The 25,286-nt window shown below is 44.2% G+C and overlaps 1 protein-coding gene across 15 annotated transcripts in view; it reads right to left on the bottom strand.

The window, feature by feature from the left end:
* The window catches only part of RAPGEF1 (Rap guanine nucleotide exchange factor 1), a 137,522-nt gene that overhangs the window by 58,012 nt on the left and 54,224 nt on the right, over positions 1–25,286 (bottom strand). For 12 of the 15 annotated variants that reach the window (XM_025475553.3, XM_025475556.3, XM_025475554.3 and 9 more), the window contains exons 2-5: positions 11,079–11,218; positions 10,382–10,495; positions 5,122–5,300; positions 809–965 (exon numbers count right to left, since the gene is read on the bottom strand). In XM_025475553.3, the coding sequence (XP_025331338.1) occupies positions 809–965; positions 5,122–5,300; positions 10,382–10,495; positions 11,079–11,218 (590 nt within the window). The remainder of the gene's footprint in view (positions 1–808; positions 966–5,121; positions 5,301–10,381; positions 10,496–11,078; positions 11,219–25,286) is intronic. The other 3 variants (XM_025475557.3, XM_035721015.2, XM_035721016.2) reach the window with 1 other exon arrangement.

The raw sequence follows: 25,286 nt of genomic DNA, 5'->3' as shown, positions 1-25,286 counted from the left end.
TCACAAACTAGTAAGTAGTGAACTTGGGATTCAAACCCAGCCGAGTCCAAGGCTAAGTCCTCTCTCTTTCCACTATATAATATGGCCTCATGAAACAGCAGGTCTCTACTTTCTTTCCCACTGCTCACAGCCCTAATCCTGATCCAAAGACCCTCATCCACTTCATGCTTACATTCTGCCTCGCTCCTCACCCACTAGGACTTACTGTCTCAATTACAGTTTGTCTTGTGGACCCCAATTTCAGGCCCTCTATGGCTTTCACCTCTTACCTTAACTATGATTCATAATTTCCCACTGTGCTGTTTCCAACTTCCCTGGCTAGTAAAGTCACAGATCGCATCAAGGATTTCAAATCCAGACAGTTTCACTTCTTACTCATCTCAATCCTGCTTTTCTACCAAGAATCCCAGAAGTTCTTAGAACATGAAAAGATAGCATCTGTCTTGCTGAGAGTTTTGCTAAAAGTCAATGCAAAACCAATTTCCTCTGCATTTTGTCTAGCTGGCAAGCACGCAGAGCCAGAGCTGTAATGTAAAGACTTACTGAAGATTTAATACATGCTCAATAAATGTTGATTGCTTCTGGCAGCTTTTCCAGCTATGGAGATATGCACTCCAAAGGTTTCTATTGCTGTAAGAGCCATTTGTAGCAGAGAGAAGTAAATGGCTATGGGACAGAGCAGGACACCCCCACCAGAGATACTGGAAGACAGTTGTTTTAATGCATTCAGTTTTTTAATGCATTCAGTTTGGGAGAAAGGTCTCATGTGACAGATGTTCAGCAGGGAGGCCTAGCGCCTGCAGCCTACCTTCACTCCATCCAGTACCGCCTTGATGACCCCCTTCACCGTTGTCACCGTCTCTTTATCTTCTGAGTTCACACCTTCCAGCATCACTTGGTCAGACCAACGGATGAGGTTGGCAAGACTTTGGTACACTCGGCTATAGCAGGAGGAGAGGGCTGAGCTGGAGGAAGAGAAGAGTTTGTTAGGAACGTTAAACGGTGACTGTTTAACACAGAACTGTTTAATACAGAACCAGTTTCTTGGTGATGGGGGCACGTTTCTCAATTTTTCTAAGAGCCACACCTCCTTTTTGATAACAAACTGTCCCCACCCCCTGAACCTATGCCCTTATATCCAACAAATGCTGTACAGAGCTTTATATTTGAGTGTGTCATAAAATCTTTTTTCATTTCCCAAATATAAAAATTCCATCGCTATAGTTTATATACTTCTTCAAACTTCACCCCTCCCTTGCAAGATTCTGGCCTCTGTTAAGGAGTGTCCTAATTTCCCCTCCTCCTCGCTGCTAATCATTAGTTAAAGCACCATACACTTCTTATTTTGATCAGACGAACATGTTAAATGTATCACAAGGAGCCAACAGGTTTGCAGATTTTAGCAAGCAGGATCCTTTACTGAAACAGCCTCTAAACATAAGCTCCAACAGATCTGTAACTCACTAGAATTCCTTCTACCATGGGCTCAGCTTCATCATCCTCTGCACCATCTCCATGGCAGACATGCCAGAGCAGTACTCCATTTCAAAAGCATGGCAAGACGACAGATGAGAGGAGAGGAGGCCTGTGGCTTGGTGGGGGGAGAGGGGGAGGTGCCCATTGTACACTGGGATGCCCACACAGAGCGGAAGGCCCAGCAACTTCTGGACACCTCAATGATCAGAGAGGGGAGGCCCAAATGTAGACTTTTTAGATCTCCTACACAGTTTTGAATAACTAGAGATAATTTTTCCATTTTAAATATTATACATTATAAGAGAGGAAGAGCAAAAATATGGAAAAGTTGGGGGATGCTCCTTCCTCCACTGAAAAAAAAAGTGGGTAGAGAAAAAAAGTGAGGTAGACATTTAGGGGCCAAAGATAGAATTTTGAGAAAAAAGTAGAATATTGTAAGATATGATTAAAACAAGTTCTAAAAGGGTGCCTGGGTGGTTCAGGTCATAATTCCAGCGTCCTGGGATCGAGCTTCGTGTGGGGCTCCCTGCTCAGCGGGGAGCCTTGATTCTCCCACTCCTGTTCCCCCTACTTGTGCATACGGTCTCTCTCTCTCAAATAAATAAAATCTTAAGAAAAAAAAAAAAGATCTAAAAACAAAGCTATTTAAAATAAAAAATCTGAACCAAACAATGCTCTAGTGAGAAGTTCTTCAAAATCAGGTAAGGAGGAAAAAGTTTTTCCAGGACATCTACAATTTCCATTCAGCCAGTCATTCCACTCTGTGCATGTTCCAACAGGAGAAAAGAACAGTCAAAGAATGAAAGCAATGCCTTGAGTCCCATTAGAAACAAGAACAATTTACCAAAGGGGCCCTGGGAGAGCCAGGGTTTGGCTGCCTCAGAGAGCGACAGGAGTGATAAGTATTGGGTGTTGGACCCACTCCCTTGGGAAGGAGGGTTGCTGGAGGGAGACAGGACCTCAGTCTTCCCTGGAGGCTGGACTGGAGGTGCTGGAAATGCACCACTAGCAACTCCCCCAAGCAACCCCGCCTTTTCCCTCCAGGTGGGACCAGGGGAGGCCTCAGTGAACAAGGACTGGCTGCCTTCTGCCAGAGTGCCCGTGAGGGATTCCACCAAAGTGCCAATCACCCTGTTGAGCTATGAGCAAGGATTAGCTGAAAAGGAGGTGGGGAGATGCTTTTCCCTACTACTTAAATTCTACTTGCACCGGATGGTTAACGCTTCCCTGAGGGCACTTGACGGAATCTGGCAACTGTGGCCACGCTTCACAGAATTAGCTTGGGAGCAGAAGATTCCTGTGTCAGGGGCTAAGGCATTAAAAGGAAGGAGGGTTCTGGATGTGAAAATATCCACAGGACTAGTGGCTGGTCAGTTTCTGAAATGGAGGGAAGCCATCAGTACTGAAGGCAAGCATGGATTCTGTTCTCAACCGTCTCTGGGTGTTCTGTGCCTTCCAACACTGCTTACACTCAGCAATGCAGCCGCTTGTTCCAAAGCCAGCCCACCACTGTCCCAGCTCCCTAGGGTAGGGCGACCAAAAGCCCATCAGCTAGGACACACCACGCAGAGAAAGCTCTGCACAGAAGACAGGAAGACACTTTTCCAGCTTATAAACTGCACTGGAGGAACGAGATGACAGAAGGGATCGAAGAGGAAACTTCAAGGAAGAGCTGTCAGGGCGACCAAGAAAAATACTATCAGTTGACCTTGCAAGAATTTCAGGAAGAAAAGTCCTGGAAGTGGTATCAGCCAAAGAACTACCAGAAAAAAGAGAGTCATTGCTGCTTACAGTCACATCCAGGTGTTTGGTTCTCTCTAGGAAAATGCTCTAGACATGAAATCATTTTTGTCAACTACAAAATAGCTATAAAACATCACCATACACCAAAAATGCCCCCAAACCACTGTCCTATCGCTGATCCATTCCTCCAGTGTTGGCGCAGCTAGAAAGGAACCTCCCAGGCACAGCTGCGGGCTAACGCTCCAGGAACAACAGTCCCAGCAGCCACACACATGCACTGTTCGCTGGACTCTCCTAGGGAGGCTCAGCACCTGACCTGAGGCTGGCGGGGCACAGCTCCGACTCCCCACTGTCCCTCGGTCAATGCCCCAAAGTGGTCACACTCTCCTGGCATGATTGCTGTGTCCCCGCCCTCCAGGAGCATCCCATGCCCTGCCAGCCCTTTGCTTTCCTGTTCCCTCCCCTGCCCCAATGGCCAGTCCAATTCTCACCTTTCCTTCAGGCCCTGCTCCAGCAGCTCCTGCTCCAGGAAGTTTAACTGGACCATGGAGCTCTCCTCTAACTCTCTCCCTTAAATCCCAACAGAGCTGCCACTTGGTACCATAAAATTAGTGCCTTATCACACATGGGGAAGTTGATTTTTTCCACTAGGTCCTAACTCTTCCGTGGTAGAGACCATCACACAAGTAGAGGTGCAGGAGAACAGTGCATCAAAAGCCATCCACACATCTGACCCTAGTATACCGTCGGGCACATCCCCTCAAAGAAGAACAGCACTGGGCCCTTCTATGAGCTGGCACGAAGTTAACTACTAGAGAGAGACAGTCCTCGGTCTGGAGACCAGCACACAAATCACTCAGTGTGTGACACCTAGGTAGGGCACAACAGGACTCTCAGGCTCCTCCTCTGGGCCAGGAGCACAGCCTAGAGAAGTGAAGACTGTAGCGGGGCAAAGCCATACCAATGTTTTATCCTCCATGACCAACTGACTCAAAGAGTACAATCCACAAGGTTCAGCTGAGACTCCAGGGCAGAAGGCCCAGGGCAAAGAGCTTCTTAGAAATAAAGACACTGTTTGCACTATCTCCTAGAAGAAGAAAACCATGCACTTCGCTGCCAAGTTCTGAAAGCGGTTCATAAAAGCTCAGTCTCACAGGGCTGTATGAACATTAAACTACCTCAAGGACCTGAAAACAGAGATGCGTTTATCCTGAGCAGGTACCAGAAAAACCAAGCCAGTAGGCATCTGACAGCCTCTCAAAGAAAAAAGTGCCTGCTAGGCTCTCACTTAAGATTACATTTAATATTCCTTTCCTTTCTGACTTAACAACAGAAATGGGGGCAAGTTGCTCCCAACCTTCAAGGGAAAAGTGCACTCCAGCAACAAAAGCAATCTTCCACTCCACATACCTGGCTTCCAGTGACTCTGGGCACTGTCTGGGACAGCCTGGCTTGCCACAGTTAAATGTTTCATGAATCCATGCTCTAATGGGATTCTTCTTTACCTCTTTTGGCCTAATCAGCTACGCAGTCAAGGTCTCTACCAGGCTAGGTGTTAATAGGGCTTAATGTCTCTATATGCCATGGGTAAGGAAGGGGACTAGAAATGTATCCAAATCAATCTGATTACTGCCGATGACCTAAGGCCAAGAAACAACCACAGACTTCTGTGGCTACAGCCCTAGCAAGGGCAGAGATCTCCATCGGTGTCAAGGCTTCATGAGCAATGACATCAACCTTGGGAGAACATCCATTCATAGCTGCGAAAGGCAGGGAGAGGGCTCTTTTCCCTCCCAGAGCTCTTCTCTATTCCCAGAAGCCCATATTTTGAAATGCTCCCAAACCAAGACACTCAGAGGCCTCTCTTGCTCTGACACGGCCAACGAGTTCAGGGCAACTCACCTGTGTTGAATTCGAGGATCGCTCTGCACCAGGGGTAAGATGGCCTCCAGCACCTTGCTGGCTGACCCTGGCAGCATCTCCAGTACCTTCTTATCAATAGCCATCTTGTCCACGATAGTCTTAAAGTAGCGCAAGGCACTAACAACTTCCTTCTCCTTCTCTTCCAGCCAGCTCAGGTTCTGAAAGGAGATGTTGAGCATAAGGAGGGAGGAGAAAGATTAACGGGAGCTGTTTTGGAAAAATAAAGTATGATTTCTAGCTTGAGATCGATGCAAACAGTAAAGGCTTCTTATTGCAGAGACAAAGCCAAGTTACTTTCTAAGGTCTGCAGTCAGGAGAGAGGCTAGTCTTGAAGGAAGGAGGAGGGAGCCTGGACCAAGACAGTTCATTTAGATACTCCTGAATTCCCTTCCTCGTTCAGAGTCTGATGTGGCCTGAGGTTCTGAAAATTGCTTCTCCTCCTCTAACCACACTCCTCTAACACCACTAATCTCATTAGGCATAGGGAGGACTAATTTGCTGATGGCTATAGGAAGCTTACAGAACTAACAGTTAGGTCCCATGGTGCTTATCTATCCAGTAAATCAAATCAAGAAATCCCAAGGTGAGACAGTCAGAGGCATTTATGTCCAAAACCCATTCTCCCAGGACTCCTCATGAGATTCCCACATTCAACACAAAGATGTAGTCCCCACCCAATGAAATGTCATGGCTCTCTCAAAGGGTCTAGAAAACCCAGGGTTTGAAAGGGGGGATGGCTCTGGGGTGAAAAGGTGAAGAAGCCAGAGCAGGGGGCAATGATTCAATCACTACTCGTGTAGCAAATGCTAACAGCATTCACAGTCCCTGTTCCTGAAGAAAGCCCAGCTAGGACAAAAATAAAATACAGAGTTCAGAGTCCTGAACTTACCAGTATGCAAATTCCCATGCCCAAATTTTTTCTCCTTGACTACAGGATACCTCGAATCCAGTCAGTGGCCACACACTGCCCCCACCCTTGGTTCCTTTCCCCAACCTCCCTCTCTATTGGCTCTAATATCATTGACCCAGGTCCCAACTGGCTGGTAGGGAAGGGAGATCAAGGACGATCTATAAAATGGTTAAATCCAAAAACGGATACCCCACCCAAGTAGAACTGATCACATGTCCACTGCAAATTATCATCGCTGTATAGGAGGAAAACTGCCACCTGTGGGCTCTTTGGGGTGCAGTGAATATATAAATAAAAGCAACCAAAGACAAGAAAAATGTTTCTAGAAAAAGCTGATTTAAACAATAATCTATAAATAAATGATAGATAAGTGATGATGATTCAGAATACTAGCTCTTTTCTTCTTAAACAATGGGGAAGGTTTAGTTAAAACGTTCTACACTGGAGGCATTTAATGTGTAGGAATATCAAAAGACAGATATATAAATGGGATCATGAAGTAAATAGATTCTTTGGTCAGTCAACTTCCAAAGACCTGATTCACTTTCTCTCAAAGGGGTACTTCGCCAAAGGTGGTCTGTAGACCTCAAAGATGAAATTCTTTAAGAGGGGGAACCCTTCCCTGCCCCCATCACTGGCCTCTTTACTCTCACCTTTTTTCTTTTTTTCACGACTAGACGTGTTTATTTACTGTGTTTCCAAGAGGCCAGGCTCTTGTTTCCCACCTCATGGACAAGAGCTCTCTGCTTTGTCATTACCTGCCAGGGCCAGAGAGAACGTGACTATGAAGGATTTATACTTAGACATCAATGTGATGAAACCCCAGCTGGCCAGTCTGGCTAGAGGGTCCCTGACCACAGCCCTGCCATCTCAGCACATCAGGACGTGTTTGGAGCCAGGGATGACGAAAGATGGGGAGGAAGCGGGAAACATTATAAGAAAATGTGTCATCAGGTTTGCTAGGGAGAAAGGGGCTGACGTGGAGATGAGAGGCACCCAAAAGGGGAAGGAAGGCACTTCTGAGCAAAAAGAATCTTCCTGTCATTTGCAGAGAGATCAAATGTGCCACTGAAGAGCCAGGCTGCCCAGGGCTCCTACTAAAGGAACCATCAACTTAGCAGCATCAGGTTTTATCCATTAACTGTCTAGCAAATTACACTTCCAGAATCAATGGCCTCTGAGCACTATCCATTCACAGCACCTCTGCTCCTGAACAGCTATCTATGGCTGTTCAACTCTGGGCTTCTTGCAAAATGCAGCCAGCAGTCAGAAGAGTTTACAGAGAGACACCTAGACAGAGCACGTGCTAGAATTGGGAACCCAAAAACTTGGTTCTGCTGGAGGCTCCCAGTTGCACCATCTCTGAGGCAGGTGCCTGTCTCAACCGGGGCATCCCTTCCCACTGTGAGGGTGACGCCACCATCAGGCCACACACCTGAAAAGGGTAGTGGTGCTGGGGGAGGCCGAGACCCGAAGCCACTGCTGGGCTGGGGAACCACTAGCCTCAGGCTCCTCATCTGCAAAATGGGGAGGATAATACCTAATCTGGGTAATCTAAAATAAAACCAGATTTTGATCAAGGAAACTTGGGCCAGAGCCCAAACTCTGTATATTAGGAATAATAAAAGCTTGTGCATGCAGTTATGATGAGTAAATAAGACAGGATGTGAAATCACCTAGGACAGGGCCTGGGCAAAGAAGAGTCCCTCAGTAAACTGTAGATGAATCTAAATCTATGCTTCTATCGACTGAGCTGCAATTTCCCACATATTTAAATAGGGAATGCTGGGGCACCCAGCTGGCTCAGTCAGTAGGGCATATGACTTGTGATATAAGGATCATGAATTCAAGCCCCATGTTGGGTGTGGAACCTACTTAAAAATAAATAAAGATAAGGGCAGCCCGGGTGGCTCAGTGGTTTAGCACCGCCTTCAGCCCAGGGTGCGATCCTGGAGACCTGGGATTGAGTCCCATGTCGGGTTCCCAGCATGGAGCCTGCTTCTCCCTCTGCCTATGTCTCTGCCTCTCTCTTCTCTCTCTCTCTCTCTCTCTCTGTGCCTCTCACGAATGAATAGAATCTTAAAAAAAATATTAAAAAAATAAACAGGGAATGCCATACATATAAATTGGGATTAAAATGAGAACATATATGGAAATATTCTCTAAGAAGTAAGAGCTAATTAGTAATTAATAATGACAGCAAATGGGGATCCCTGGGTGGCTCAGCGGTTTGGTGCCTGCCTTTGGCCCAGGGCGCGATCCTGGAGTCCGGGGATCGAGTCCCATGTCAGGCTCCCGGCACGGAGCCTGCTTCTCCCTCCTCCTGTGTCTCTGCCCCTCTCTCTCTCTATGTCTATCATAAATAAATAAATCTTAAAAAAAAATAATAATGACAGCAAATGATAAATGTATCTTCAGATTTCTCCAACAGCATCTTCTAAGTTCTCACATGTTGGCAGATTCCCCAATACTTCCAGGTCTGCTTGTGAGCTTCTACTAAACAACAGGTTTGTACCCAGGTCATTTTGGACAGCTGACTTGGGGCAGAGCAGAGTAATTCAGCCCTTCTTAAAGGGTAATTCAGCCCTTCTTAAAGGGTAACCAAACCAGAGTAACATTCTTCCCTGGGCCAAGGCGATACCCTCAGTTCCCTGCTACACAACAGTTCTCAGTCTTTGCACTACTGACATTTTGGGGTGGAGAATTCTCTGTTGTGAGGAGGGCTGTCCTGTGTAGGATGTTTACCAGCATCACCGGCTTCTACCCACCAGATCCAGAAGCATCTGCTTCACCTTTCTAGTGGTGACAACCAAAAGTGTCTCCAGACATTGCCAATGTCCCCTGGCATTTGCAGGAATGCACACGAGTGAAAGACACTTTCACAATGAATGTTCCCCCATGACCTCTCTTGGAGTAATGAAGGAAGGGGGAAAATTCCAAGAACCGAGTGGCCCAAACAGTCTCTTATCAGAGTTGACTAGGAGACACGGTTGTTCTAAGTCATTTTATTCTGGGCTGGCTGCACTAGCGCTACATGACCATGGATGCTCTGCTTGGGGTTTTTGTTTGTTTGACCAAACTCAGTTCCAAGAAGCTGCTGAACAGACTAAACCAGAAAAATCTCTATGGTGCACACCAAATCTCCTACTTTCTTCCTCCTCTGCAGTGCAGAATTTCATCAATCTGGCAAACACTGAACATTTTACTCTTCCTCTTCAGCCTCCTTTTGCTAATGGATGAGGCAGGAAACAGGGTTATTTGACAAAAGACTTCTGGACTTCGAACTTTAATGTTCTCCACTTTTAACTAGAATTTTAAGATATTTTGCTAGTTAAAATAAAAACAAAAATATAGGTACGCTGCAAAATTCAAGAATTATGTGTTTATATAACGGGTCAGTGTTTGCCAGTGACGTTTAATTGATGGTTGTGACAACAGTTCTACTACCCACTATGCTGTGGACAATCACTGGAACATTAGGATTATATTTCTCTACAAGGTTTATTTTTATTTTACATTGTTAAAGTTAATTTTCCTTTTATGTTTAGTGTGAGAGTTAACATTTGGATTTGTGGGACATTCAAAAAATAAATTCTGGCTTTCATAAAGAGGAAACATAGCATCCCGAGGGTTTTAACTTGCATGTCAGATGGCCTGAGCTCAAATCAGGCCATCACTACCTTTCCTGGGTGACGGTGGCCAATGCTTCCTATCTCTACAGCCTCAGCTTCCACTTCTGCAAAATAAGTTTCCATCTCTCAGGACTATTATGAGTGTTCAGTAAGAGAGTAAAAGCATAAAGCACTGAGCATGGGGTGAGGAAAAGACTGGATAAATGTTAGTGGCACAAAAGGTATCCCTGGCTCTGAGAGTGCTTGGTTCTGAGTACTTGGTTCTGTGTGCTCTCACCACATAGGCTTGCTAGACATCTAACACAGCACCTTTTACTGCAGATGCCCCTCCCTGTCCTAACTATTCAGGTCATCTTAGTAACTCAAGGAAAGAAGAGCTGGTCTTGAGAGACGAGACTCACCCATTTCCCCCAGAACGCATTGGACCCAAGTAGCACACCCAAACCAACCCTGGAAAGGACCCCCAAGCTTTCATCATGGAGTGCTGAGCTCCCTCCAAAGACCACAGGGGCTTGGATAAACTCTTAATTTTTACCCAAGGCCCCTGAACTATTTCCTGAACAGTGAAGCCCATAGTCACCACCCACTTGAACACATGGATATTGCAATAGATTTTTCTTTCCATCCCCAAAACCATGGCCCAGGATTCTGCAGTAGAAGGCAAGGCAAACCCAATTGTTCTTAGCATCACACTGACCTTCTGCCTCTGAGACCTGGAAGCCACAGCACTGGTGGACATAAATTCTACTGCCTGCTGCTCCAGATCCAAGGGGAGAGGGTAGCCCTCTGGTAGAAATCTGTCTGTTGCCTCCTGGAAGAGAGGAAACCTGGATTCCTACAGAGCTTGAAATGGCCGTTTGAGGCTGAAGGGAGGGGTTGGTGAACATCTACCGCTGTTTCGACATATCTGACTTGACTGGTCCTGCGGAGGTTACTCGTGTTTGAGGACATCCTTGGCCGGGCTTCAAGGATTTGGCATGTCTCAGAGCATGGGCCCTAAAGCCAAATGAAGGATGTTCTGGATGTCACAAACCTCCCTCTAAGTGTGTGCGTGCCAGGGCAACATGGGGCTGTCTGGGGCAGGGAGGCAGCATTGTGGGGTGTACATGGTGCGCTGAGCTGTTTTAAATGCCCAGAGGGTAACACATCTGGAAAAGGGGAACTGCTCTTGCTGAATGAACTCGACTCTGATTAACAGGAGAAACACTCACCATCCTAAAGGCTCATATTTTACAAGGACGCTGAAGGCCCCTGCCTGGAAGCATGGAATGCTATGGAGTAGGTGTTCTGCACTGAAAGCTGAATCCCCAGGGAATGAACTTAAGAACAGCACAAACTCATAATGCTCGAAGTAGGCGAAGGCCAGGAGGAACACCTAGAGAGAGTTGGCTTACTTTGCTCACAGGCTTCTCCGGATTTTTCACAGAAACTTCAGCTGGTTTTCCCTTCTTTGATGGCGTTCTCTTGATTTTGGGTGAGTGGAATTTGTCCTTCAGCTTCATGGTGAAGGAAGAGAGGTGAGAACGCTGAGAATCTGAAAACAAAGAGGGTACTAATGGTTAGAAGCAGGGTAGGAAGGAGCTGTGCTCCACTGACCTTTTGTGGAGACAAGCATCATCCCTAAACAAATCTTCCCTGGCTGTTTAGAGTTACAAAGGAAAGGAAAGACCGATCTATTGAAACACTTCTGCTCACACAATTTAATTTCTGCAATTTCCATGTAAATTAGGTTGTTCAGAATTGTGGAAGTCAAAGGCAGTCAAAATAGCTATGGAAAAAGAACTCGCAAATATTTCCAGTGTCTTCCATGGAGTTTGTATGGTGAGCTAACCAAAGTCTAAGGGAACTAAGAAGAAAGAATATTAAAGTAGAATCACAGAAGTGTAGGATGAATGAACTGGAAAGAAAGGCTCTTTTGAATCAACCTTCTGATTTTTGTTAGTTTAGGGAATAGCAATAAGTGTCATGGGCAAGGCCTCAGAGTTGGCACTGGAGACTGAAATAGCACTAAGGAGTTCAAAATCTTCTGGAACACAGTGAAAGACTGGATGGTTTCTCTTCAAGATCAGGAACAAGCCCTGGGTGTCCATTCTTGCCATTCCTATTCGATATTGTACTCCAGTACCCTAACAAAAGCCATCTAGCTTGGGAAGGGAGACATAAAACTCAATTTGTAGATGACCTTATATATGGAAAATCCCAAGCAATCCACTAAAAAACTATTAGCACTAATAAACCAATTCAATAAAGTCACAGGATACAAAGTCAATATACAAAAGTTTGTTGGATGAATGAATCTTCAAGACATTATACTGAGCAAAACAAGCCAGCCACAGAAAGACAAATAACGTGTGATTCTACTTACTTCAAGGTATTTAAGGTAGTTAAAAATCATAAAGTCAGGGGCACCTGGGTGGCTCAGTGGTTGAGCTTCTACCTTTGGCTCAGGGTGTGATCCCAGGGTCCTGGGATCAAGTCTTGCATTGGGCACCCCATAGGGAGCCTGTTTCTCCCTCTGCCTATGTCTCTCTGTGTCTCTCATGAATAAGTAAATAAAATCTTTTTAAAAAATAAATAAATAAACCTAATTTTTCACTTGTTTCTAAAAAAAAAAAGAAAAAAAAAAGTTTGTTGGATTTCTATATAGTACAAATGAATGCTCCAAAACAACATTTTAAGAAGCTTCCATTTAGGGGCATCTGGATGCTCAGTTGGTTAAATGTCCAACTCTTGATTTTGGCTCAGGTCATGACTCCCAGGGTCGTGAGATCGAGCCCCATGTTAGGTTCTGCGCTCAGCACAGAGTCTGCTTAAGATTCTCTCTCTCCCTCTCCTTCTCTCTCTAGAAAAAATAAATAATAATAATAATAGCTTCCATTTACACTACAGGGAACTGATGATGGTTGCCAGAGGGAAGGGGGATAGGAAGATGGACAAAATGGGGTAAAAAGAGAGGGAGACACAGGCTTCCAGTTATGGAATGACTGAGTTGTTGGAATTAAAAGTATAGCATAGGGAATATAGTCAATGATATTGTAATAGTGTTTTATGGTGATGGATGATAACTATACTTGTGAGCACAGCATCTCTACATGCTATGCTGTGCTCACAAGTGTATCACTATGTTGTACACCTGAAACTAGTATAACACTGTATGTCAACTATATGTCAATAAAAACAAAACAAAACAAAAAAAGCTTCCATTGATAATATCATCAAAAAGAATAAAATACTGAGGCATATAATTAACACAAGTGCAAGACATACACTAAAAACTCTAAAACATTTTTTTAAAGATTTTATTTATTTATTCATGAGAGATAGAGGCAGACACAGGCGGAAGGAGATGCAGGCTCCATGCAGGGAGCCTGATGTGGGACTTGATCCTGGAACCCCAGGATCACACCCTGAGCCAAAGGCAGATGCTCAGCCACTGAGCCACCCAGGCATCCCTAAGGCCAATCAATTCTTAAAAGGGTGTCAGGCCATTCAATGGATGAATAAATGCTCTTTTCAACAAATGGTGCTGGCAATGACTGTGGATATTTCATACATAAAAGAACAAGAATGAATCTGGACCCTTATCTCACATCATATACAAAAATTAATGGATCAAAGATCTGAATGTAATAGCTAAAACTATTAACTATTGAACAGTTTATTTATAAACTATAAACTTTTAGAATAAAACACAGGGATACAATTTGTGTGATCTTGGGTTTGGTAATGGTTTCTTAGGATGCAAAAATCCAAGTGACAAAAGAAAAATCAGATGACCTGGACTTCATCAAAATGTAAAACTTTCAACTAAACTTATTGTGGTGATCATTTTGCCATACATACAAATATCAAATCATTATGCTGTACACCTAAAACTAATATGATACTATATGTCAATTAAAATGTTTGTGCTACAAATGATACCACCAAGAAAGTGAAAAGACAAACTATAGAATGGGAGAAAATATTTGCAAGTCATATACCTGATAAGGATCTGCATACAGAAAATATAAACAACTCTTAAAACTCAACAGGAGACAAATAATCCAATTAAAAATGACCAGGGGACTTCAATAGACATTTCTCCAAATAAGATAAACAAAAGAGCAATAAAGATAAGAAAAGATGTTCAACATCATTAATCATCAGGGAAATGCCAAAACCAACTTAAGTTTCTCTTAAAACCCACTAGATATAATAAAAAAAAGACATGTAATAACAAAGTATTGGTGATGGTTGGGGAACTGGAACCCTCCTATATGGGTTACCAGATGACCCAGCAATTCTATTCCTAGTCATATACCCAAGAGAAATGAAAACATGTATCCATATGATTCGTACACAAAAGTTCACAGCAGCATTATTCATACAAATCAATAGGTAGAAATAACTCAAATGTCCATAAATGGATAAATAAAATGTGGCATAAGCATACAACAGAATATTGCCTGACAATAAAAAAAGAAAAAGAAAAAGAAATCCTGTCACCTGCTACAACATGGATGAATCTTGATTATATAATGCTAAGTGAAAGAAGCCAGTCACAAAAGACCATTTATTGTATCTTCCAATTTTTTGAAATGTCCAGAACAGGCAAATTAATAGGGATGGAAGGTAGATTAGTGGCTAAGAATAAGGGAATGGGAGAGGGAAGGAGAGAGAGGGCTTGCTAATGAATATGAGATTTCTTTTGGTGGGGAGAAATAAATATTCTAAAATTAGAATCTGGTGATGGTTGCACCAAAATCCAGTGAATTCTAAACACACACACACAGCATTCTACACTTTAAATGAGTCAATTGTATATGTGAAAAGCAAAAACCCACTGAAGACTTCCTTCATCTCACCATTTACCTCAGTGTTTTTCAGTGCTGGAAATGATCTTATCAAGTAATTAATTAATGTGCTTGTCTCCTCACAAGAATGCAGACTCAGTGAGGACCATACCTGCCCTGTTCATGCCTACATCCCCAATGCTAACAGGGTACCTGGCCCACAGAAGATGCTTAGTAAACATTCATTCAACAAATGAACAAATTAACCAATCAGAAAATACTCCACAAAAAGGACTGCTTTTTTTTGATACTATATGAAATTCACAGAAAATACCTGAAAGTGGTTGAAAATTAGGGAACAGAACATGACCCTATGCAATGGAAAAAGAAAAAAACTGTAGTTTTAAAACTACAAAGCAACCCCCCCCTTCAATTTTTCTACCTATTTACTACTAAAACACTCTTCTAAATAAACGACATAGCACCCTGTGCTACAGGCCTGTCACTGTGTCTATTATTACTGCATGTGGCTTCATTGGGACAAGGTTCAATTCCTGCATCAAAGGCCTTCTAGGTAGCTGGCAACTTCAGATAATCTATCTGCTCTTTGCAAACTTCCTAGAAGCCCACTGCACTCTGGACCAAAGAGAAAAGCCAGAGCCTGACCTTTGCTCACATGCAGAATCAAACCAAACATGATTTTGTAGCTGTTTGTCTGCTGGCAGGAAGCCCTCCTTGGACCCAACAGTGTATAGAAATCTGCAGGGAGCTGGTGCACCTCTCTCCTCATATGGAACAGCTCAATGCAGGGTGAGGAGGGGCTCTCAGCACCTGTCCTTATATACCAGGCATCCCTGGGATTCAAAGCAGGTGAACTGGCACGGCACAGTTTCTCTACCTCTCCTCTACTTTGCCTCTTCTTCCCCACCCAAGCAGGGTAGGTCCCCTATACAGTTTATACTTTCTTCTTCATACTTCAAAATGATGTGACCAGTCTAATACATATGGTGGTGAAAGGTTGAGCTCTGTAGTCAGACTGTTTGGGTTAAAATACTTCAAAGGGATTGATAACGTTCGTGAGATGGCCGTTCGTGAGATGTGATAAAGAAGAAATGAGGTGCTGCCTGTGGCTAGTGCACTGAGGTTCTTATCCAAGGGCTGGGCACACAGTGCTTCTGCACAGGGCACTAACCCAACTACATAAGTTGGATGGGTCGCAGGGTTGATCAAACTGAATTCTCAGCTCCTATCTGCTTACAGATCTGAACTAGGCTATGGTGCAGCACTGAATTTTTAACTGATGAGCCTAAGAAACTGAGGGCCTTACAAATGCCATCCTCCTTTCCCCTAGCACAGACCAGAAGTCTCCATCTGGCTCTTCTACCCTACCTGTCTGTACTGCTGCCTGCCTCAGGATCCTTACAGTCACAGTACTGACCAGGCAGGTTTCCAAGCCCGAAGGGATGTTAGAGAGATGTACTAATCCGTGCAACTTCCACCCTGAGCAACTAAGACTGAAAGTAGGGCCAGAAAAGCAGATGCAAATGGGGAAGTCTAGGCAGGATGCATGGTTTGTTTGGTGGCCAAAGACCTCTAGAGACCTGGGCTGGGTGAGCCAACTTCCGCTTTTGCCTGTCTGCTACCCTGAGGTGCTGTACTGACAGGCCAGATTCACACCTCTGCCATCATGACTAGGGTGGAACTGGGGTGTGCAAGGAAGGCATGGAGGGCCCCCCAAATACTCTCAGGTTCCTGCACTTGCAGAGCCAGTACTGATCATTGATCCAAGGGCCAACGAAGCAAACTGAAGGCAGGAAGTGTATTATAGCACCCTACCTACCTCGGTCTGAAATTCTAGTCTGTTTTGGGGCACAGCTGGGAATCCTATCAGCATTTAAAGAAAGAATTGCATCTACCAATCAATCTCTCTCCTGGGAGTATTTAATAGACTAAAAACAGCTACCTTTAGCACACAATGTGTTAAATCAAGTGGAGAAAGCAGATTCTTTGTAGTGGTAATGAACCTCCTCAACTCTGGAAATAGAAGACAGCACAAACTAGAACACATTTGGACTTGGAGGCTGCTTGTCATCTTTTCCTTGAAACAATGGGTTGACAACAGATTTCAGGTGACTTGAAACATTACTCAAACTATGCTTCTGAGTGCTGATCAAGTACTATAATGACCAGTGAAAGCAGTGCGGAAGGAAGCGACAGGTGGCATCTCTGGTGGGGTGATCTTGCCAACAGCATCAGACACGCTCTGGCACACACACACACTTCCTGCCCCTATTCTCAAGTCCCTCAAGTGTATCAATCATCTGGAGTGGAGGCCAATGCCAAAGAGATGCTCCCACACTATTATTGGAGTCTCAGGGAGCTTTATCAACCACTCCCTTGTTATTTCCTGGCTTTTCACTTAGAAAGTTACACTTCAGATTTTGTATGTTTTTAGAGATTTTCTAGTACTAAAATTAAAGCAAATTTTTGAAAAATTCCACACACACACATGACTTAGAATTAAATGCACGTATCCACCAACTTAGCCTACCAAATAGACTTTTCCGGCAATGATGGAAATATTCTGTATCTGCACCATCCTGCATGATAGCCCTTGCATCTACTGAGTACTTGAAATGTGGCTGGTGGCTGCCACATCGGACAACACAGCTCTAGAAACAGAAAGTTATCAAGTCCACTGATGCCACCACATTCCCTGTTTGTGATCATATCTCTCTTCTCAATAACGGATAACCGTGATTCTGATTATTTTTTAAAGATTTATTTATTCACTTGAGAGAAAGAGAGAGCACGAGCGAGCAGGGGGGAGGGGCTGAGGGAGAGGGAGAGAGTGTCCCAAGCAGACTCCACCGTAATAAGCATGGAGCACAACACAGGGCTCTATGCCATGACCCTGAGGTCATGACCTGAGCCCAAACCAAGAGCTCGTCGCTCAACCAACTGAGCCACCCAGGCAGTCCCCATGATTCTGATTTTTGTGCTTATCATCTCTTACTTTTTGTGACAATTTATATCTATAAGTATAGTTTAACTGACAGCTTTGTGAACTTTACATAAATGGAAATATATTGTAAATTTTCTTACATTCCTGCTTTTTCACTCAGTGGTAGGTCTGATGCCTAACCGTGCTGAAGTATATATAAGAGCTTTCACTTTCAGTGGACACTGGGCTGTTTCCAGCTTCTATAAACAACGCTGCTATGAACATTCTCATATATGTCTCCTGGAACACATGCAAGAGCTTCCTATGAATAGAACTGTCTAACTATACAGTATGTACCAGATTTAATTTTATGGCTTTTGCCAAATGATTTTCCAAAATGACTGTGCCACTTTGCAAATCCATTATTAAGGTCCCAGTTGCTCCATTATCTCCACCAACACCTGGGATTATCAGACTGCTACACTACCTTTATGGCCAAACCTGACCAAAGGAAACAAAAACCCTCCTTCACATAACAAGGGAATGCCATAAACTGCTATTTTATTGTAATCTATCAAATCTGTGAGAGCAACTTCAAAAGTCATTGATAGAACTTAAGAAATCAAAGCCTCAGACCACTGCTCATTATGGCATTTATACCATGGATGGTCAGGAACTCTCAGTGACTAATCTGCTAGTCATTTCTTCCAGAGGAAGGGTGGCTTACATAGCTTCACAATTTCTGTATAAATGGCCATGATGTTACTAAGAGCAGACACTTTCTTGGGCAACCACTGTAGGATGCAGATCCACCTATCAGATGAATGTCAGAGGAAGGACAGGCTGGAAGAGAGGCACATAGCCTGCTCACAGAATCAAATCTCAACAAAACCTCCCAAGCCCCAAAAGTCACACCGATTTTTTCCCGAGTAGTCTGCCAGGTACCAATATTTCATTCTTAGATTTTCAATTTGCCCTTCAGTCAAGCCCAACAAAGGTCTCTGCCTGGTGCTGACAAATGTACATATCAACTGGCCTTTCAAATGTCACTGGTAGCAGCAGCTGGGATCCCAACTTAGCAGTGGTTTCTGTCAGGGCTTAATTCTGCTCTGGATAAGGGCAGTCTCTAAATATCAGCCAGACAAGGGACCACAATGTCTGCGTCATGGTGGATAACACTTTGAGGCAGTTCCAAAATTACTGCAGCCAATCCTAAGAAACACTGTGGTGTCAATTTCTTGTTACCTCCAGTGTACTGGGCACAGAATTGTGGCACAATTGGGAAGGATCTCCATTTGTCCACTTATACAAGTTTCATCCGAAGCTACCTGCCCAATCCACACTACCCCCCCCTTTCCCAAATATGTAAAAAGGACAACTAGAGTGGAGAAGTAGCTTCTTCTTTTAAAACTTAAGGTTTTTTGTTTGTTTGTTTGTTTGTTTTTTTATTTAAGCAATCTCTACTCTCAACTTGGGGCTTGAACTCACAATCAAGAGTCACATGCTCTACCAGCTGAGCCAGGAAGAACTTTCCTAAACCTAAGATTTCAGGGGCATCTGGGGGGCTTAGTGGTTGAGCGTTTGTCTTTGGCTCAGGTCATGATCCCAGGGCCCTGGGATCCAGTCCCACATCAGGCTCCCCACAGGGAGCCTGCTTCTCCCTCTGCCTATATCTCTGCCTCTCTGTGTTTCTCATGAATAAATATAATCTTAAAAAAATAAACCTAAGACTTCAGTGTGTTACTTATTTAAAATTTTAAAGACTAATGCAAAGATAAAGACAAGAGTTCAGGCTGAGTGGGTTGTGGGCACAGCAGGCAGCACGTGGGCTTTGGAGTCAGGCAGTCTCTGTTCTAACCCAAGCTCAGGCGTATACACAGGCAAACTCTGTAACCTCTCTGAGTTACAAGTTCCTCACCTACAGAAAAGCATAACCTCAGGATTAAACATGATCCTGTGTGTCAAGCATTTAGCTGAGGACGTGATATATAGCAAATGCTCAATAAATGGAGGCCATTATGGTTACTTGATAACATCACCAGACCTCTGCCAACACTTAGCTAAAAATAACCACAGCCCAGTCGAACGGAAAGCAACCTGATGTTTCATTTTTTCCAACAATTGCCATATGAAAAGATCCTCTGTCTTACTTAATATAGAACTATTCATGTTAAAACAGAGGGAAAATACTACTTGGGAGTTTTGCAACACCCAAGCCTCTTCTGACATGAAAGTCCGTTCGTATCATCCATGTGTTCAGGCAATCTCTGGGTAACTCTGAGCTGTAGAGTTATAACAAGCAGAACAACCTTGTTATAAAAATCCAAGCGCTGCAAAAATACATAACATAGAAAATGAAAAATCCCTCATATGGCACAGCTGAAATACTTTTCAACTTAACAATATGTTGTGGGCATTTTTTCACAGGAGCAGAGTTAATGGCTGAATAAATGTTCCACTGAAACCTATTTAACCAGTCTCCTGGCTGATGGTTTTTAACTTTTGCTCTTCAAACAATGCTGAATTGATGAATACTCTCATGCCTAACTTTCTAGGCACCTGTATAATGAGATAGGCCCCTAGAAATGGCATTGTTAGGTCAAAGGTGAGATACTATGCAGATGCCTAAGTTGGATGTAGACCAACAGGGACTGAACCAAAGAGTGAGGCTCAGGATGGAGGCAGAAGGGGTAGGGTGCAAGAGTGGGGCTAGGCCTATGACCTATAGAGGAAACCAAGCTTCAGCTTGGATTTGGGCTTAAATCTGATAGAGCCACCATTTTGGATCTCTTTGCATAACTGGTAATGATTAAAAATAGATTTGGGATTGGATGGACACCTCACAAAAGAGGATATCCAAATGGCCAGTAAACAGATGACAAGGTACTCGACTCCAAAAGTCATCATGAAATAATCAATTAAAATCCATAAAGTGATACCATTACATACTTGAATGGATAAAAAGAAAAAATAGGAAACACTAAGGTTGACAAGGATGAAAAGCAATGGGCAGGGTCCACCTGCCACTGTGGAAGGGATGAATCCAGACAGCTAACACATGTTTCCCTGGGGGCCTGGTAATCCCACTCCAGGTGTGTACCCTGGAGAAATGCCCACATGAAATCACAAGAAGTACCAGAATATTCAAAGCAGTGCTTGCTTTGGCAGCACATATACAGAATATTCAAAGCAGCACCACCCAAATGCCCGCTGACAGAATGGGTACACTGAGACACCTGCACATGTGGCATGCCACACAGTAACAACCTACACCTACACATAAAAAATATGGATGAATCTTACAAATCTAGAAAGAAGGCACACACACAGAAGTACATTTGATATGATTCCATTTATACAAATACAAAAACAAGCAACATTAATCTATGATTTCAGCAGTTAAGATAGCAGTTACACTTGGGGTGGGGGGAGTATGCTGCAAGGCACAGGAGGGAGTGAGCTATGGTCTATTTCTTTTGTTTTTTAAAGATTTATTTATTTTAGAGAGAGCAGGTGCGTGTGCATGGGGAGGGGCAGAGGGAGAGAGAATCTCAGGCAGACTGGGCTGAGCATGGAACCCAACGCAGGGCTCGATCCAAAAACACTGAGATCCTGACCTGTGCTGAAAGCAAGAGTCAGATGTTTAATGACTGAGCCACCTAGGAGCCCCCCAGTCTATTTCTTGATTGGAGCTAATTACACTCTGGTGTTCAATTTGTGAAAATCCTCCAAATTACATACTTAAAGCCAGATATATTTTTTCTGATTCATGGTATACATCAATAAAAAGTTGGAATAAAGTAGACACAAAGGCCTTAAGTTCTAAAAGAGTCCACATAATTTTCACATGGGTCAGATTAACAGAGCACTTACAATTCAAGGAAATCCTAGTCCGTGAAACATACAAATGTATTTAACCATGAATAGTCCAGAATGAGTGTCTTCTCAAATAACTTGCCACTGAATATATCTCAGGAAAAATCTGTGGATATCTTTGGAAGTTTTAATTTCATCTTTGTAAAAATAATAAAAGAACCTATATAAGTATCTTTATGATCTTAAATCACTAGTAAATAAGTGTTTTCTAATCTCCTTTCCCTTATTGTATGGAAAATTTAAAGAACTTAATGTAAACACATGTGTATCTTATAATTTCTTTTGTTTTTAACCAAGACTGAATCGATGGATTTTTGTATAGTGTTAACAACAATACCTATTCATAAGGTTAGTCTATGAAATAAACAATATTCATGCTCAACAAATACTTGAGCATCTCATCTGTGCCAGGCCCTGTATAGATTGGGACTGAGGAACCTTCCTCTGCAGATATCCACAGGAACTTGAATTAGGCAGTTCCATCAATGAGTCTGTGTTAAGGAGGCAGATGAGGCTTGAGGTATACATGTGGGCATTGGTAGCACAGAGATGACATAGGAAGCCGAGAAACTAGATGAGAACCACAGATGTACAGACAAAGAAGAGGTGCTCGCTGCTTATTTGTTGAGTGGTCTCTTTCTACACACAAGCTCCTGGTCACTGCCCTGGATGTCTAGACCAGACAGACAGCACAAACCTGTATTCCTGATTCTCCCTCTCAAACCTGCTGCCACTACGTCTTGGTAGACATGAAACTTCACCCTTCCAGTAGCTCAGGTCAAAATTCTTGACTCTGTTCTGCTTACATCTACCATCTGATGCTTCAGCATATTCTGTGAATCCCACCTTAACAGTATATTCAGAATCTCACCACCGTAACCACCTGTACCATTTACACCCTGATCTAAGCCATAGTCACTTTGTGCCTAAACCACTACCATACGTCCAAGAGTCCCCTGCTCCTTGCCTTTCTGTAGTCTTTTCAACCCACTAACTGGAGTGATCCTTGTAAAAGGTTAAATCCTGTTACATTGCCCCTCTGCTCAAAACCCTCCTGTGGCATCTCTTCTCACTCAGAGTGAAAAGCAAAGCCCTTCAGAGGTCCACAACCCCTCTCATACAACTGTCAGAGAGGGCTCTGAATAAATCCACATAAAGAGTTTTCCCCAAGACTTACTCCTTTTATCAAATATTCATCAAGTATCAGACAGATATCCCAAGAAGAGATGAAAGGGGAGCCTCCAGGGTTGAGAGCTGCTTCTCTCCTGGAGTCTAATCAAATGGCTAGATCAGCAGCTCCCATTTTAAACATCCCATTATAAGTCAGGGACTGTGTGAGGAGCTCTAGGTTGCCCCTATCTTCACACTACTACTGGAAGGAAAGTGTTTTAATTACCATTTGACACATGAGGAAACCAAGGCCCTAGTACCGCCCCCCAACCCATAAATCACAGACACACACACCACAGACAAGGCAAGGAGCCCTGACATGTGCTGTGAACAATTCAAGGTCAACACGCCCCAGGGTGGCCTACTCCCATCACTGTTTGGAAATGGTCTAGAGATTCTCAAAGTCACAGACTTCATACACATCCAGAAGATGCGAATTAGTCACTTTGTCCAGAGTTTTATTTCTAGAGGAGAGAGAGAGAGAAGAGATGGGGAAGGAATGCAACAAAGTGGGATAAGTTTATTCTGAGTAAACATTACCACTGCCCTGGGCAGAAAGTAAGCAGGGCCACAACACACCACATCATTCAGGATCCTGGCTACAATAGGAAATGGAGTCCACCCTGACCTTTGTCCCTTAGGTGGAGTTGTTTGGAGCAGCCTCTGTCCCTCAGAGGAACTTGCACGTCAGGACTGGTGCCAGTTTAGAATTCAAACAATGCTCCTCAAGGGCCTCAGGGCATATTTTTTAGCACCATGTCACCAGCAAAGCAGCCCGAGTTGGGGGTAGGAAGGCCTGTTTATTTGGGGCCAGGCCACGATGACAGGTCACAGGCGCTTAGGGACAGTGGAGGCTTTGGCACACAGGGGCTCTGTCAGCCTCGGCTACACTTGGCCCTGCCCAGGAACCCCGAGAACCCATTATTTGTCAGACTACCTTCTGGACTTCTAGAGGAAAAACATTTTCACCTGACAGCAAGCACACGTTTATTTATTTCCCTGCAACAAGGGAAAGAGAGGAGAGCCACAAGCCCCAGCACTCTGGAAGGCACTCACTGGTCAGCGAAGGAAGTGAAGGGACAAGGGTCACCTAGAAAGTCCTTCCCCACCCCTATCACCTGGGGAAACAGGCAGCATCTGATAACAGAGCAGGCACCGTGGGGCAACCACATGCCCTCACTCATTCATTCATTCCACACATCTTTACACGCCAAACATCTACAAATTGTTAGGGTCAAGAAAGAAGCAAGACATGGTTCCTCTCTCTATGCAGCTCCTAACCCCATGGGGGAGAACTGGGAAAGTCCTCCATCAGGACACAGAGTGAGGAGTCTCAGGATGGAGATTGGCCCAGCAAAGGCTTTTTGGTTGCTCACAGCCCTGTTGGAAGGAGGACAGCTCTAGGGGCCTGTGGAAGTGCTCTGTGGCCCAGGACCTCCCCGAAAGAAAACCCAGCCTACTCCTCAGGGGAGGAGGAAGGAGCTGGGCTTACAAGAACAGCTCCAGACTGCAGGCATTTCACGTGGGGACCAACAAAAAGCATCAGAGTCAGCAAGCAGGTGCTGGTGTGGAAAAGGCCACAAAAGTCTCTGAGCACCATAGAGGGATCTGAAAATGACCACTTCTTCAAAGGCATACTTCTGGCTTCCCAGGCACATGGGTTGAGGGCAGTAAGGGGTGGGGGTGAAAGAGAGGTGGCCTTTATTCTCACCCAACCAGAGGCAGTGAATTTTTCTCTAGAACAAAATGAACAAAAGGTCTTTCTCAGCTGTTCTTCGATGAGTGTTTCTCCGTAGACCCTGGCCCTCTGTTCCTGGTTCTCAAACATGTTTGTAGCCAGGGCACCTACTCTGGCAGAAATATTTATTGTGTATGATGGTCCAGACATATACGGGGGAAAAAAAGAAGCAATCCCACTCTGCTCTATACGTTCAGAATCAAGTGTTGACCAATTCCAATCTCTCCAGAGTAATGGCTAAGGTAGCACCCCGGGGAGGGGCCAAGTGAGTGGTAGGGCTCTCAGCTTCCATGTGGTGTGAGAATTTGAAAGGATCCTGAGTCAGCCTCAGACAGTAGTCTCCTCTGTAGTCTCCTACAGAGGAAGAGGAGGCCCTGGGACTGGATGTGCCCCCAGGCTAGGGCCCAGGGATCCTGTACCAGGCCAGTCTAGGGCTCCTCCCTCAGTAATGGCTGAAAAAGTATCATCCAACCTCCCAGACATTTCTCCTCCTCATGAGACAACTTCAGAGTCATAAGTAAACACACATAGAGGGCCAGAAAAAAAGAGCCCGCTCCAGTACTGGTGACAGCCAGCAATTCTCTGTGAAATACTTAGAGCCACAGGCAGTCTCATCACCCACCAGAGGCTCTGAGGGCCTTCAAAATTCTACGACTAAAATCTGAAGTTGTGCTGTTTAGTCAAAGCCAGAATTTCATTGGCTTAAAGCCTGACATCCAAACCAATTCATCTCCAGTCAAATGCTTCAGTCCCGTGTACAGAAGGCATTAGGTCCTGAGTAACCACATAGCAATGGCTGGGACCCGTCCTACACTGTGAGTGTCTGGGGCTCATCTCTGGGCACCTCATGAGCCTTTTTCATTTAATCCTCACAGTGACCCACCAAGGTAGGGAAACAGGTTGAGAGGTGAGAGACTCTGGATATGAACCCAGTGTAGCTTACACACCAGCCCCAGTCTCCTCACGTGGCAGAGAGATGTAAGTAAGGACCCTAAAGACAGTTCAAACAAAGCAGAATACGGGCTCAGGGGGAAGGAGGACTCATTCATTCTTTTGTCCCGAATGAATAGTCTTATTGTCTCTGGGTCAGTGTTCCACT

This window comes from Canis lupus, chromosome 9 (assembly GCF_003254725.2).
Source record: "Canis lupus dingo isolate Sandy chromosome 9, ASM325472v2, whole genome shotgun sequence".
Taxonomy (NCBI): domain Eukaryota; kingdom Metazoa; phylum Chordata; class Mammalia; order Carnivora; family Canidae; genus Canis; species Canis lupus.
The sequence above is the reverse complement of the archived record's forward strand: the minus strand, read 5'-3'. Positions and strand labels throughout refer to the sequence as shown.